At 36.3% G+C, this 15,558-nt stretch overlaps 1 protein-coding gene across 4 annotated transcripts in view; it reads right to left on the minus strand.

Moving 5' to 3' along the window:
* Positions 1-15,558, minus strand: part of MECOM (MDS1 and EVI1 complex locus) — a 633,666-nt gene that overhangs the window by 21,249 nt on the left and 596,859 nt on the right. For 2 of the 4 annotated variants that reach the window (XM_056110744.1, XM_056110743.1), the window contains exons 8-9: positions 13,343-14,699; positions 10,144-10,231 (exon numbers count right to left, since the gene is read on the minus strand). In XM_056110744.1, the coding sequence (XP_055966719.1) occupies positions 10,144-10,231; positions 13,343-14,699 (1,445 nt within the window). Of the gene's footprint in view, positions 1-4,287; positions 4,315-10,143; positions 10,232-13,342; positions 14,700-15,558 lie in introns of all 4 variants that reach the window. The other 2 variants (XM_056110742.1, XM_056110745.1) reach the window with 2 other exon arrangements.

Below are 15,558 nucleotides of genomic sequence, written 5' to 3' on the forward strand. Positions count from 1 at the left end.
CTCATATTACAGCATTGAATGAAGAGAAGTTTTATCTACTGCATGCATAAAACTTCAAACGGGGCTGACTTACATGCTGTTCCTCTTAACGTAAGATGTATTTCACAGAAGTAGTAAGTTCCAGCACTTATTTTAAAGTCTAATACAGTATTTTGAACATCAAGACTTGGGAGAAATAGAGCAGGAACCGGGTTTGCATTTTTTTTTACAATTATAAAAAATACAACTAACAGGCAATGTATACTACTACAAAAAATCTGCTGAGAATGGAGAAAATAAAGGAAGAAAAAACTAGATCATATCTCCTAGAAATGTATTGCTCTGTCATATTAATGTCACAGGCTATCTCTAATCGGTAAATGACAAAAATTTTCGTATGGAACAGTAATTTTTATTTACATATATAATAGTTTTTGATTTTATCTGTAGCCAGATATCTCAAAAAGGAAGTCATTCACCCACTCAAGCCCCCAAGAGACTATTAACTTTATACTGACGCAAATGAATATTTAGACATAATTCCCTAGCTCCTACCAAAAATGTAGCTATCTCTCCAGTAAAATAAAGTTAGAATTTTGGAAAACATTTCAGCAGGCAAGATATCATCAACTGAGTCTTAAGCACTTAGCTTAACATTTATTATCTGTCAGTAAATAATTGGTGACATTAAGAAGCTTCTCATTAAAACTATTAAAGTAACAATCTGATTATTTGAAATGATGTTCAATGGCATCATAAATTATGTGACCTAATGTTTCTAAATTAGATTACACAGGTCTTTATCATAAAATAACTAACTTTTCATAAATAGCTTATGATGGGAAAATGGTTTTTGGTAGTTTCTATATTTATTCACTAATAGTCTTAAGAAATCCCCAAATCATGGTCATTTGCAATAAAGTAAATATTCATATTTTATACTTACTTCATGCATCACATTCAATGATCATGATTATGAAATCACTTAGAGATTTTAACCATTAAGAATTACACATAGAGGGTATGGTGCCACCAGCAGGTCAATCTGTACCATGAGGCAAGTGCATCAGCAGCCTGATGGTGCCCTCAGACTTCCAGATACCCCAAAATTGCTCCGTTGCCTTTGGCCAGACACCAAAAACTTGGGGCAAAGTTTACTAAGACAGTAAACGGCCAAAAGTTAGGTATGTGGGAGACACACCCACAAACCACCTCCGACTTAGCTATATAATTGCTGATTCCTGATTGAACTGCTTAACGGCCATGATCCCAGAGACTCAGAAACAAATCTCGGAACCTAGCAGCTTTTGACAGACTGGTACCAGACTACCCTAGCGGGGAAAGGGTTTTGCCCCTCTGCCTGCTCCCCATTGGTGGCTCCATGGCTGCCATCTTCCAGAGGCCACTGGACAGTCAGGTTTGGGCCCACAGTGATGAGACACCCAGGGCCTCATGGGATGGGGGTGGAGCTGGCCGTTTCCTCCCTGTTCCAACAAGATCCTGAGTAGCCGCCCACAAACGGTCTCTCTGGCTCCTGATCAAGCTGCTTAATGGCCATGATCCAAGAGACTCAGGAACAAATCACGGAACCCAGCAGGTTTTGGCAGAAATCCCTCCAGATTTTATTGTTAAAATTTCAGAATTTCAAAACCATGTGGCCACTACTGCAGCCATGCGACATCATATGTTATTCATAACCAGCAATAGAAAACAAACTATCTACTGTTGCTTTTTCGGCAGATCTGAGTGTTGGGGTAAAATCCAAATATATATATATATATATATATATATATATATATATATATAATGGTGCTTCTGGTGTCGAAATATTGAATGTAATCAAAGTGGAAAGAGAGTAATGTGGAAATCATCTGCCCTACAGGTAGGGGAAGGGTGTGGGATAGGGAGTATATTGTGGTTTTTGGTGGTGGAGAATGGGTACTGGTGAAGGTATGGGCATTTCATTGTATGACCGAGATTTAAACCCAAAAGCTTTGTAATTGCTCTCATGGTGACTCAATAAATAATATTATAAAAAAGGGAAAAAATAGTAAGGTGGAGTTCATGCCAATTCAATCAGCCTAATCAATGGCTGAATAAATAGCAATACTCCTAATTATTAAAAAAAGAATTACACATATATATGTGACCCTGGATTCAATACCCAGCACCAATACCAAGCAAAAAAAAAAAAGATAAAAAGCAGTATCTTACTGTTTTCCACTAACATTTTATAATGCATGTAATGTGTATACGTCTTAAAAACCCATTCACCTACACAGCTGCAAAGAACGATGAACTCATGCAATTTGCAACAACCTGGTCGGAACTGGAAAATATCACACTGAGGGTGAAGTAAACCAGAAGAAAGACAAATGTAGGATGATCTCACTTAACTGGGGTATATAGAACAACTGGATGAGGAAGTGGACTGTAGTAAAGGTGGGATGCCTATACCATCCTTGACTCCAGAGTTCAGAAAGAGAAGAACAGAGAGGAAATGAAATCGAGAAGGAAGAAGAAGAGAAAGGGAAGTAACAGGAGAACAGGGTTTGGAGCTTCAGTTATGCTTGTGATGGGGAGAATGGTACAGCTATCCATCTAAAACACAGACTCAACAACAACAAAAACATGAGATCTGAGCTGCAACCACCAGGACTTTGTAAAGTGTCTCTAAGGTGACAGGTTGGGGTGAGGGGTGGGAGGTGTGTCTATGTGTAGGGACAGAATATGGGAACACTGGTGGAGGGAAGTTGATACTGGTGGGAGGATTAATGTTGCAACTTACATGCCCCAAATTCAATTATCAGTAACTTTGTAAATCATGGTTCTTTAAATAAAAAAATATGTGTTTAAGGGCTGAATCAACAGTGCAGAGGGTCAGACACATGGCCAACCAGGTTCACTCTCTGGCATTCCACATGGTCCCCTAGGCATCATCAGGAGTGATCCCTGAGTGCAGAGCAGGAGTAAGCCCTGAGCACTGCCAGGCATGGCACAAACACAAAAACAAATGACATTATTTCTAAAAATTTTTTTAAAAACAAGAGTTGGTAGGATAGGTGTCCAAAGTACTGTAAGGGTGGTTGTTGTCATTAGAATATTAGTTACAGGCCTCTAACTTACATCAATTTGGATTTGTAAGTTGATACAACCACTGGACACTTGTGTAGGGGAGCGTACTTGATGCTTTAAGCCTAAAGCGCAAAGTTCAAGTCTAAAGTACAGCTAACAACACAGCTGCTGTCAAGGATCACATCACTTTGGAAGGGAGGAGGACCGTGAGGCCAAGCACTCAGGACAGATTTCTTCCAGAAATGGAAGAAAGAACATTGCAAATATCAGCCAGAATAATCAAAAAATTCCATTTACTGCCCGAGAAAGTACAATGCTTACAAGTGTCTAAGAATGATGAAAAAAATAAAGAAAAAAACCTCCAGAATTCATCCAAGAGTCCACAGGAGAAATAAGATGATGAAATTTATGGTAAAGAAAAACTAACAGGGAAAGAAAGTGGCAAAGGCTAAAGTGCTCCAATTTAAATTAATTTTAATATAATTATATTGTCACTAAAAGAATTTCTAAGATTTTTACCCATGTCTCAGAACCAGGGTAATTTTAAATGAAATTGCAAAAGAAGTAAAAGTCCACATCTTGGAAAAATTCTAACATACTGTTTCCATCGATCCAAGTTTTGTTTTGGCTGAAAAGCAAGTAGGAATTATTCCTTACATCTTGAATATTTTTTAAAAGGTGTTCTCTGGTATTAAACAGAAGAGTGAATATTTGGAAATAGTAATTCAAAGTTGAGGAAGTAAGACACAATGCTAAAAGACCCTTATTCCACTCAATACTTGGGAACTTAGTCTGAAATTTATAAATGTGAATTTCAGTTTTAGCTTACATCTATATACAAATTCAGATTTTATCTTTTTGAAAACATTATCAAAATCATCTTTGGCAAGCTGATATGACTTAACCAAATAAGAGCCATGTTCATTGACTGACCTCTCTGAAAATTTTTTAAATGTCTTCAAGTCACCAGAAAGTTTTACATCAAGGTAAAAATATGTGGATTAGGTCCGATTAACAGAATAAACTTCTTTTTAAAAATAATTTGCCACAGACTTTTGCCCAATTATAACTGAAGGCGTTGTGCAATTTTACTAAGGTGGAAAACTAACTGCTGAACCCATATCCATTAATGGAAAGAGGTTCATTATTTTTTATATTGCAAAACAATTTTCAGAATTATTTTTCTTGTTAAAACTACATTATTTTAGTCAAAAATATAAGTAGAAAACTTACCCAAGTTCTCTGATCAGGCAGTTGTAACTGGGAGCAAAATTGAAACAAAAACAAAAAATTACTTCTGTACCAGTATCCTCATTGCAATCTATCCTTTTGAGTTATTAGCATTGATACCAACTTTGTAATTTTTGCTTGTCATGTAACTGTACATCAAGTAAAAGCTTTGGAAATGAAAATTAAATATTTTTCTATCACTGTTGAATCTCTTCTCCATAAATGAAATTTTATAATGAACATTAAAATCTAGAATGTTCTTTTTTCAAAGGAAAAAAGCTAAATGCTACCTATTATTAAATCTTAAATAACAAAGTAGATTCTTCTTTTGTTATTATTCACTGAAAATCAAGAATCAGAATCCTATTTTGAATTTGATAACTAAAAATTATTTTTTGCCAAAATTCTAGTTTTGTTTTATCATGATATTAACAGAGATCATATTCAAATTACAACTATTGAGTAAGAAAAGTATAATGTAATTGGATGTACACTGATTTTAATTATTGCATAAGATTCAGAGCATCAAAGCCAGAACAACAAGAATATTGATTAAAAGAACTAAAAAGTTCCAGTTTTTTATTATGATTTATGAAAAGAATCACTGGGAATATATCATTAAAAGTTCTTCCAAAAAATACAAGGTTTAAGCTCTTAATAATACCCTTTTCTTATCTAAAGGGGCAATAGCTTACTTTTATCAATTCTGGCATATTTAAAAGGAGCATAGATTATTTTTGAGGGATGAAAAGTTTGTCACAGAAAAATATCTAACAATAAAATACACATATTTTAAAGCAAGATAAATGAAGGGTAAAAGACATGTGACTATCACACTAAATTATAAATAACTTTGGAAAAGCTTTTTTCCCACTTCCTTTATTCAGTAATAAAAAAGTCAAACAGATTTAAAAAATGAAAATGAATACATAAGCACAGAGTTGAAATAAAACAGAACCAATGCTGCAGAGTAACATTACTAAAAGTTTAAGAAAACTGAACCAAACCAAAGAATAATAGTTTCAAAAAATGTCTTTGCCAAATGATTTAAAGCAAGTTCAATTCATAAAATGAATACAAGAATCATAGCAGAAATCAGTAAGATAGACATTCTGAGATATCACACAGTAATACTCATCTATCTACCATGCTCTCATCTTCTTTTCAAAATTAAACTATGACTAGCAAATAACTTTTAACAATTTATACAAAAAGAACCTCTGTGCTTCTAATTTCTCGCATATTAAAACCAAAGGTTAGATAGTTCTGTAGTGGACTGCTAGAACAAACTTCTTTAAGAACTGAACTAATAAAGATAATTGGGACTCTGAAAATAATAAAACCAAGTATTTTCTTTCTTTTTTTTTTTGTTCTTTGGGTCACACCCAGTGATGCACAGTGGTCACTCTGGGCTCATGCACTCAGGAAGCACTCCTGGCAGTGCTGGAGGGAACATATGAGATGCTGGAAATCAAACTGGGTCGGCCGTGTGAAGGCAAAAGCCCTACCCGCTGTGCTATCACCCCAGCCCCAAAACCAAATATTTTCCCTTTGAATTTCAACATGTGTATTTCTACATCTTCTTGGTATCCTTGACAAGAATTTAATTAGCAAATATATATATATATTTATCATAATCATAAATATCATATATATCATATATTTATCATAATATATAAATATATATGTATTTATCACTGTAGCACTGTCCTCCCATTGTTCATCAATATGCTCAAGCGGGCTAAGTAACGTCTTCATTGTGAGACTTGTTACTCTCCAATACGTCATGGGGAGCTTGCCAGGCTTTGCCATGCAGGCGATACTCTCGGTAGCTTGCTGGGCTCTCCGAGAGGGGTGGAAGAATTGGATCCGGCTCAGTCAGGTCGGCTGAGCATGCAAGGCAAACACCCTACTGCTGTGATATATATATATATATATATATATATATATATATATGCTGTGCATTTATTTATATATATTATATTTATAATATATGTAATCCCAAAGGCAGTAAGATGGTATAGTAATTTTTAAATAATGTTCATTTAATAGCAATCTAGTACTAACCTTTTTTCCTGATTAGGACTTATGCACTGAGGAGAAACATGCTGAGTATAGAGGTATAAAAATTTGTGAATCGGGCTCTCCATGTAAATACAGCATCATGGATTTATCAGTCTCTTTCTATTATTTATGGAAGTATTGAAAAAATGTGATCTGTTCTTTATCACAATGATAAAGTGGTTTTATCTCAAATCTTTCTTTAGCCACAAAATCATAACAAGCCCTGGAAATAAAAACAAGTCCTTCCATTTTTGCTTCTTGCTCTATTACACCTTATTGCTATCCAATGAGATAACACTAAGATGCATTAAATTAACTTTTCAATTACTTCTAAATATGTTATAATCCTGCCCCTGAAGTTGCGCTCAGATATACAGCAGAAGGAAGAATATTTTACTGATCCTTTTTTATATTCCAAATTGTCTACCCAGAGATTTCTCCTCACTTCAGGTCCTTATATCTTATGTGTTAAAGCACAGTGTTAAATATCTTATGGATATGATCACTGATCCTGGCTGCCACTTGGTAAGGCTGATGGGTCTTCTTACCACACTAACAAGAGAAATTCAGAGAAATGCACCACATTACTATTTACCTAAGCACTTTATCTAACACAGGGAAGTCAACTGCACAGCATTTATTTCTCTGAAATTTCTGACAGTGTATTTGGTTTGTAGGTATATAATCTATGCTCAGGTAGCCTAGAGGGTCCTTTTGGGGACTTTTTTTGGGGGAGCGGCAGTCAACTGAGTCCCAAAACCAAAATAAATCAGCTCAAAGACTCAAGATGCAATGCATCTCAGATCCTGAGGTGCTGAGGATTACCTCAGCCACCCTTGGTGCTTGTTGGCCCCCAAGGCTGCACCAGCAACAGTGGGGAACCATGTGATGTCAGGAATAAAATTGAGGAAGGCAACATGAAAGGCAGATAGATGCCTTTACCCCTGTAGTATCTGCCAGGCCCCTGTTTGTAGGACTTGAGACAACAATAAGGAGCACTAGTCCATCTGTTAGCAAGTGGTACTTACACAGCAGTACATGCAGACAACAATGTAACTAGCATAAGACTATAATTAATCCTACCCTGCACACACACAAAAAATTCTGCTGAAATTTTATAAAGTTTAAGAAAGATTTTCTGAAATAACAGCTGACTTGATGAAAAGGTGTTGATGATGCTTTCCCCAGGAAGTCTATGCCACCAATCACAAGTCACATGAAAATAAAAATATGCACAACAGTTAGAAAAATAATGAAATATTTCTACAGTAGTTGGGAAATGGCTATTCCCCAAGCACCCTGATGGTCCTTCTGCAGGCCTGATCTTTTCCAAAATGTTTTGAGACTTCCAGAAATCAAGCATCTCCTGCTGCTGTAACGAGAGCTTCTGGAACCCTAGTCTAGAATAACAGGGGGCCAATCTGAGTGTTTAGTATTCATAATATACCAGATGTTCAATGTTTTTATTACTATTCTTCGGCCCTTTTCTAAGAGCTCGATACAGCAATAGTAAATAGGAGCAATACCAGTAAATAGGAGCATTATTAGTCGTATGGGAAGGAAGTGTGCACTTGGCCACCATTTTCCTGCTGATGTGCTTGAGAAGATTTGAGAGATAGAGACTGTGTGCCAAGGATCACACATGTGCCTCAACACCTGTGATCCTTCATTTACTTTGAAAATTTCAAAATGCATCCTATTTTTATTATTTTAATAACAGTGCCTACTATTTATAATAGTTTCATACTTCTATAGAGTTATTGGGAGCCAGAGTTGACCATTTCTGATGGTCAATTTACTTTGTGAATTTATCGGTAAATTTACTTTAACTAAAAATCCACAAATTTCAGAATGTATAGAAACCTCATAATCAACCCCTGGCTTTCAGAGATGAGTAAACTAAGAGCCACATAGACTGAATCACTCAAAGGGACTGAATCCCCATCTTTAACATCTGCATTAAACCATTTACTAAGACAATTATCTTTAAAGCAATTACTAGGTTTTAAATGTTAATATTTAAAAACAGTTTGGTTATTATAATCAAGACATATAACCATATCATCCCTACATGCATTTAGTTATAATTAGACAAAAAATAACAAGAGATCTTTTTTTGTACAACATCTGTTTCAAAATACCAACTTTATCCAGGTTTTTTCACTCATGAAACCTAAGTGTCACTCTGATCAGCCTAAGTAAAAGTGGAAGTAGTCCATTAGTATTTATAACTTTAAACTCTGTTTTATTTCTGGCACCAGAGTGGCAACACAGCAGGTAGGGCACTTGTCATGCATGCAGGTCACTGGGGCTCAATGCCTGGCACCCCAGAGGATCCCCAAGCACTGCCAGAAATGATCTTTGAGTGCAGAGCTGGTAATAAACCACTGGGTCCCCAAAACCAAAATAAATAAGTAAATAGAAAACAAGTTTATTTCAATTTTATAATTATTATTATAACATTCCTTTGTCTTCATATATAAAATAAACACTAACTGGAATGTCTCTATACCTTTTAATATTATAAATCATACATTGTTACAACTTGCCCAGTAACATCTCCATTGGAGACTTTGTTGTTACTGTGTTTGGCATATCGAATAAGTCATGGGGAGCTTGCCAGGCTCTGCCGTGTGGGCGAGATACTCTCGGTAGCTTAATTTTTCTCATCAGTGATAGATTTCTCTGGGAATCTCCACCCTCTCCTCCACTCACTAAAAGATGATATTTGGGCTCTTATACTCTTTTTTTTTTTTTTTGGACTCTGGAAAGGTACTTGAAAAAGACACGGTAGTCACGCTAAGGGCAGTGTGGGCAGACAGGGGAAAAAATCACAACCCCAAATTATTTGATATAATTGCTTCATAAATTATGCAATACAACTTGCATTAAATTCCACCAGTTCTGTTAGAGGATTATAATTTTAGGTTTGAATATATTCACAGAACAAATCAGTTTACTGTTATAAGTATTTTCACAAAACTTGTACTTACTATCTAGAAGGACCAGAGCTTATATTTTCAAAAAAATAAACACTAAACTATAAAAGACTGGCTTCTTAATTTATACTTTAGTTTTAATTTTTTAAATTGTTTGTTCAATACAGTTCTCCACATGGTGACCACTACGTAAGCCAGTTTTTTTAAAAATAAAACCAAATGTGGATGGATGCAGAGATAAATCAATTAAATAAAATACTTTTTATTTTCCTTGCAATGAGGAATGATATATGTTTTTTGATAAATGGACACCACCCCATTCAGCAAATAGCTCTATGTATTGTTGTGAATTCTTGTGCAATTACAGAGCTTTGCAGGAATGCCCAGTAGTCTCTAGATAAATTCCTTCTCCCTCTATGTCAGGTAGACTCATTTCCTGTTTTCATTGCAGCACTAAAAGAATATGAATGACCTTCAGGAGTTTGGGACGGGTCACAATAGGATCCATGTCTTATCTGTAGGTTTTGAACACAAAAGACAACGGCAAAGCTTATATCTTCACCACTTTTTTTCTCACTCCAAATTTACTTTGGCTCCATGAGCTGCTAGTAGCCCCCCCCCCCAAAAAAAGCCAATAGCAGATAATAATTTAATACAAAATCCAGTTTTGCACATATATCAATTACTTTTTTAAAAAGAGGTTGGGTTTTATTTCTGCTAGAATTTCCTGTGTTCTTCCACACCAGCGTCAGAGGAAATCCTAATGTTCTCATGATTTCTTTCATTTCATTGCACCTGCTTTTCAGGATCAACAAGTTAGTTTATAAGCTTGAAGTCTCAAATTCAAAATACTTACTTGTGGGTGAAATAAGAATCCCGGAGAAGGTCTCAAGTATTTCTCTTTTAAAGCCTCAAGTGGGTCAGTTAGTTTTCTTTTCTCTACTCTGAAAAGTTAAAATTAGATTTTTAGAGATGAATCAGTCTAACATATATCAATCACTACATAATCACTGACATTTAAAATAGCCAACAATAAAGCAAACAGTAGTTTCTGGGAATCACATTAATAAAAAAAAGTCAAAAAGTCATCTTTTTTGAAGGATACTTGTGGCACTTCCAGGGTTTAAATTTAAAAGATAATTTTTAAAATGGGAAAATTCTCTTGAATGACAAGTAATAGTAATAATGAGGAAATATTCTTTAAAACAAGATACATAATCATAGGAACTGTCACAAATGCATGCTTTGCCATTTCTAATAGATATACATATATGTGAGTACATATACATTTATATATATAGATTCTGAAACCATGAAATAACAGTTCATTTTGAAAAATAAAGTAATATTATACCAAGCAACTATTACTCCAAATAGGTATTATATTTTTTCCACACATATTTATCACAACATGCAAGTTTAAAAGCATACTCATACCTATATATTTTTAAGTATATCATCTTTTGGATGTCACTTTGATAAACACAATAAGTGAAAAGGGAGTGGTGGGGGAAAAGATAAGGAAGACTTGTACACTCTCTCTCTCTCTCTCTCTCTCTCTCTCTCTCATTTTATGTTTTTATGTTCTGTTTTGCAGTTTTGAAAATACACCAGGCTATGCTTAGGACCATATTCCGGAATCACTCCTGGTGATGTTTAGGGGACCGTACGTGATGCTAGGAATCAAACTCGCATTGACCACACCACACGCAAGGCTTCTTTCCTCTATTTTCAGCTCCCTTTTCAGTGTTTGTCCAGTGAGCTGTTTTTCCCTTCACTACTCTGAAATCAGTAAAGGTACATTGCTGAGGAATTAGAGCCACGCTGCCGGGGTCAGGACTCAGGAGCATCATCTCCAGTGCATGTTCTCCAGTCCTTTAAGCTAACGCTCCAACCCCAGGAGCTTTCTGAAACTAAAAATAGATATATAAAACATAGTATATATCTCTTCTGCCTAATGTTCGTCATCTTACTAACAAATTTATAAAAATGACATTGTGAATTTTTTTTCAGAACCATATCCTGGAAATGTTCTTATAAAAACTCTGGAATAAATATACCTTAAATATGATCAAAATGAATTAAGACAGATATCACCCCTTGAAGCATTATATGTGCTATATTTTGCATAACTGTTTCACTTACTGGAATAAATGCTCTTGTATCCATTTTATGCTTAAAGGGCAAAAAGTTTAAAACCTGGGAACATGAACTTTCCACTGAGGTCTAACACTAAAACTATGGCTTACTGTAAATCTTTCATGGGTTTGAAAATGTCAGACCATAATTGAAAGGGAAATATATGTAGAAGACTAAGATTAGAGTAAAGAAAGAGGAAAGTGAGAAGGTGAAGGAGAATAGTGTAGCGGACATGTGCAGGAATTGGAAACCCAATGTTTTTGTAAGGGTCTTTGTAAAGTCCAAAAAATTATTCTCACCAAGGCCTGAGATTAATTCAGAAATCCAACCATATTGACAATGAGTAACAAAATTCACACACAAAGAAGCTCTGTCCTGTCTTCTTTTCTCTTCTTCACTAATGGGACTGTCACAGGAATTAAGATGCAAAAATGGAGTGGGGAAATGATGGTGCATGGTACCACTGGCTCTGAAATATTCTGGCATTTCCCTTATCATTTCTACATCAATTTCAGCTTGGAGCATTCCTTAACATACTGGCAATGGCTTTGGTTAATGTATTTGAAATGATAAAGGGAGAAAAAGTGCTCAGTGAAAAGAATTTGCTGTTCCAGTACCTATTATGTATTAGGTACTGAGGAATAAAAATTGAGGTATTAAATAATATCACAAAATTGCCTCTTCCCTAGAATAGACTCAGGAAAAAATATGCAATTATTCAAATTTTCTTAAGGACACATAAAAATCATTCAAATTTTTCCATTAACTCTTGACAATGTTCAAGAGTTTTTGATGAGCAGGAAAATATGAAAATATTTGGTAATCTTTGAAATATACAATAGGCACAACTAGTATTCTTTGTGTCATTTTCATAAACTTAAAGACTAAATCATTTAAAATAATCAAATAAGCTACAGAATACCGCTTAGGAGCTTTTCATTAGACTTACATATTTTACTGAAAGAACTTTTGGATGCATCACTGGAAACTGGATAATGAGAGGCATTAAACAGAGGCATGTTTTTTTTTAGCCAATCTCTCACCTTACGTACAAAACATTTTTTGTGATTAATATTTCATTTACTTTTGGCTCCTGAGAGATTTATTTAGAAACAGAATGACCATTACTTATTAAGGACATTTTGGTAGATTACCAAGAGTAGATTCTCAGAGCTATATGTCTCATCCTATTCCAAAGAATCTGACCCAGTTAAGTACCCACACAAATTTGCATTAATCCTTCAGGTGCTTCATACTTCCGCTACTTGACAACTTATTTTAAGTATGGCTTTCCCATATTTTCCACGTTAAGAAATCTGCTTAAAAGTAAATGTATTGTCACGGGAAAGAATTCAGTGGTTTATTCCAAATCCCAAATTCAGAGACAAAATTAAGCCCAAACTAAGTCCAAGTGAGTCAGCTTTGTGAATACAAAATAATTCTACTAGATAAAACAACTTTACACTTTGCCTTATCATAATAAACATGGCCTGCTGGAGGAAGGAATATGGCTCAGAGCGACAGCACTTGCATGTGTGTGTGAGGCCATGGATTCAATTTCCTGCACTACCAGAAAAATGAAGGAAGAAACAGTTGTAGATGGCCACACAGTTGAACCCGGGAGATCGTCTAGGGATTGAACTGACACCATTTTGATTTCCATCATCTCATGGCCTCCCGAGAATTGCCAAGTCCTCAGCAACAGAACCCTAGCAGTATTGTATTCTCAGGTACTAACACTAACCCCATCAGCTCTGTGGGCTGAGTATCACCAGAGAGGTTCCTGGATCCCCTGGACCCTGAACACTTATTGGGGGAGGGGGCACTTGCCCATCCAAAAGGTCGTCACAACATCGGAGCGAAGAAACTATCATTTGGACATCTGTCCACATTCAATATGTTCCATCTTCCCTTACCTGTAAATGGGGTCCATAAAAAAAGGAGTGGGTCTAGCATGCTGCAAGGAACCATCTGAAGCTGGTCTTGGTTCAACATTGCTTCCTTTCTTTTCCCCAAACACATGGTTTTTTCGAGGCTCAGTCAGCTTTGTCCCACTGGCTCTACTCCTACTGCCCATGCTTAGATCCAAAGGCTGGTCTTGACTTGTGGCAGATGTGACCGGAGGCTTTGAGGAGACTGGAGTCAAGGTCTTCTCATCCTTTCGCTTAGTGGTGAGGTCAAAGGGAGACTCAGAGCTTCCCTTCTGTAGTTTCTTGACTTCACTTGGTGATTGGGGTTCCATTTTCAAAGGCAATGCTCTCAAGTCTCTATCAGGAAATGGGTACATTGATTGAGAGAATGCTGGAAAAAATGGGAGGGGAAACATGGAAGGGTAAGGTAAAGCTCCAACTTTTTTGTCTTGCAGCCCCACCAGTCCTGTTGAACCAAAGTATTTTTCAGCAATAGAAGCAATAGCCTTTATAGAATCATTCACAGCTCCTGACACCGCAGTTTGCTCCTCTAAAGATGGTGAGAAAATGGAATGATTGCTGTATTCTTTCTTATTATGTATTGAAGCCAGATTCTGCAGAGGGCTTACTTTGTCTTTGAACATTTTACCATTTTCTTTATATTTCTCTTTATCACTTTCAATGTCACTTTCCAGATCAGAGCCCGAGGTTGTTTCCAGGTCACTGCCACTTGGTGTACTGACATCATCAAGGTCACTACTCTCTGACTGGTCACTGATTTTCTCAAGGGGCCTCTCTTCAGAGGACCTCTCGGGCTGGAGCTCCACTGGATTACTGTCCCCTACAGGAGGGTGTTTAGATAGTGCCTTCAAAATATCCTGTGTAGCTGGCAGTATCTGAGGATGTGTCATGAGGGGACTTTGACTTTTGTTTGTCTGTTCAGTACTTGATAGTCCTTTAACAGGAGAACTAGCAGGTATCAAAGGAGGCCTATGGTACAAGCCGGAAGGAAACAGACCGGGGAAGCTAAAAGAAAATCCAGGAGCTGTTGGAAAGGTAAGACCAGCAGGATGCCTATTGGCGCCAAAATAGTCAGCAAGGCCCGGGTTGGCATGACTCATATTAACCATGGACGTTTTATCCATAGCTGGGGTTCCAGGAAGTGAAATGCCTTGGCCAAAAAATCCACCTGCCGCAAAATGGTTCTTGCCCTCACAAAACCTCCTGTGTTTATTTAAGGAAGACGTAGTGCTGAACATTTGTCCACAGTCTTTGCACTTGATTTGGGTTCTGCAATCAGCATGCATGCGCTTATGACGACAAAGGTTTGAAAACTGAGTATAGGATTTATGGCAGACCTCACCTGTGTGCAAACAACAAAAAAGAATCTCAGGCTTTATGGCATTTGCTTCTGAATTTAGCAAGTATCACAACTGGTTTACCCAAAATTGTAATTAGGAAGCCAGGAGAAGATGTTGGTGGCACCAATCTGTGTGTCTCCAAATACAGAAAACCCCATTTCACTATATTCCAAAGCAAGGCATTCAACCTGACAAATGTCTCGAGGCAGCACAAATATTTCAAGTATTTATATATATATGTATATATAAATATTTTTCCATTCCCATTGCATAATATTTTGCATCATCCATATTGTTATATTTAAATATTTATGAAATGAAAAACCAGCATGCATTGTTTTCCCACCCAGTTATTAAACTAACAGAATCTTAAAAATTAAACCGTCAGAGGTAGCAAGCATGAAGCAAACAAGAACTCTTTTAAAATTTTAGACCGTTTGAAGACATCTATATCATAACCAACAGAAGAAAATTAAACAGTTTTTCCCTCGGCCAGAAACTTCACCTTTATTCCCCCTCCCTTTGGGGAAAAGCCTGTGACTGTTCTACCATTACTTAATCTGTATTATATCATACACTCTCATCATTCACACATCAAAGCCACACAACAATGCACATTGTGTATTCTGAGGCATTTTTAACAATCATTTTCATGATTTGAGAAAGACTGACATAATTTACAATGGCTCTATTTTAAGCCTGCAAAGGAAACTAAATTGAATGTAGCCCATCCTGCATTGCTGGTTCCCATGAACTATGATCACGTCCTCTGACTTCCCCTCACACCAGTGGCTGTGCTAACCTTCCTGCATTTATGAAACCACCATCCTTGGGAAACATGTCTACTTGCAGTCATATCTT

The sequence above is a fragment of the Sorex fumeus genome, unplaced genomic scaffold (genome assembly GCF_029834395.1).
Source record: "Sorex fumeus unplaced genomic scaffold, SorFum_2.1 ptg000010l, whole genome shotgun sequence".
NCBI lineage: Eukaryota > Metazoa > Chordata > Mammalia > Eulipotyphla > Soricidae > Sorex > Sorex fumeus.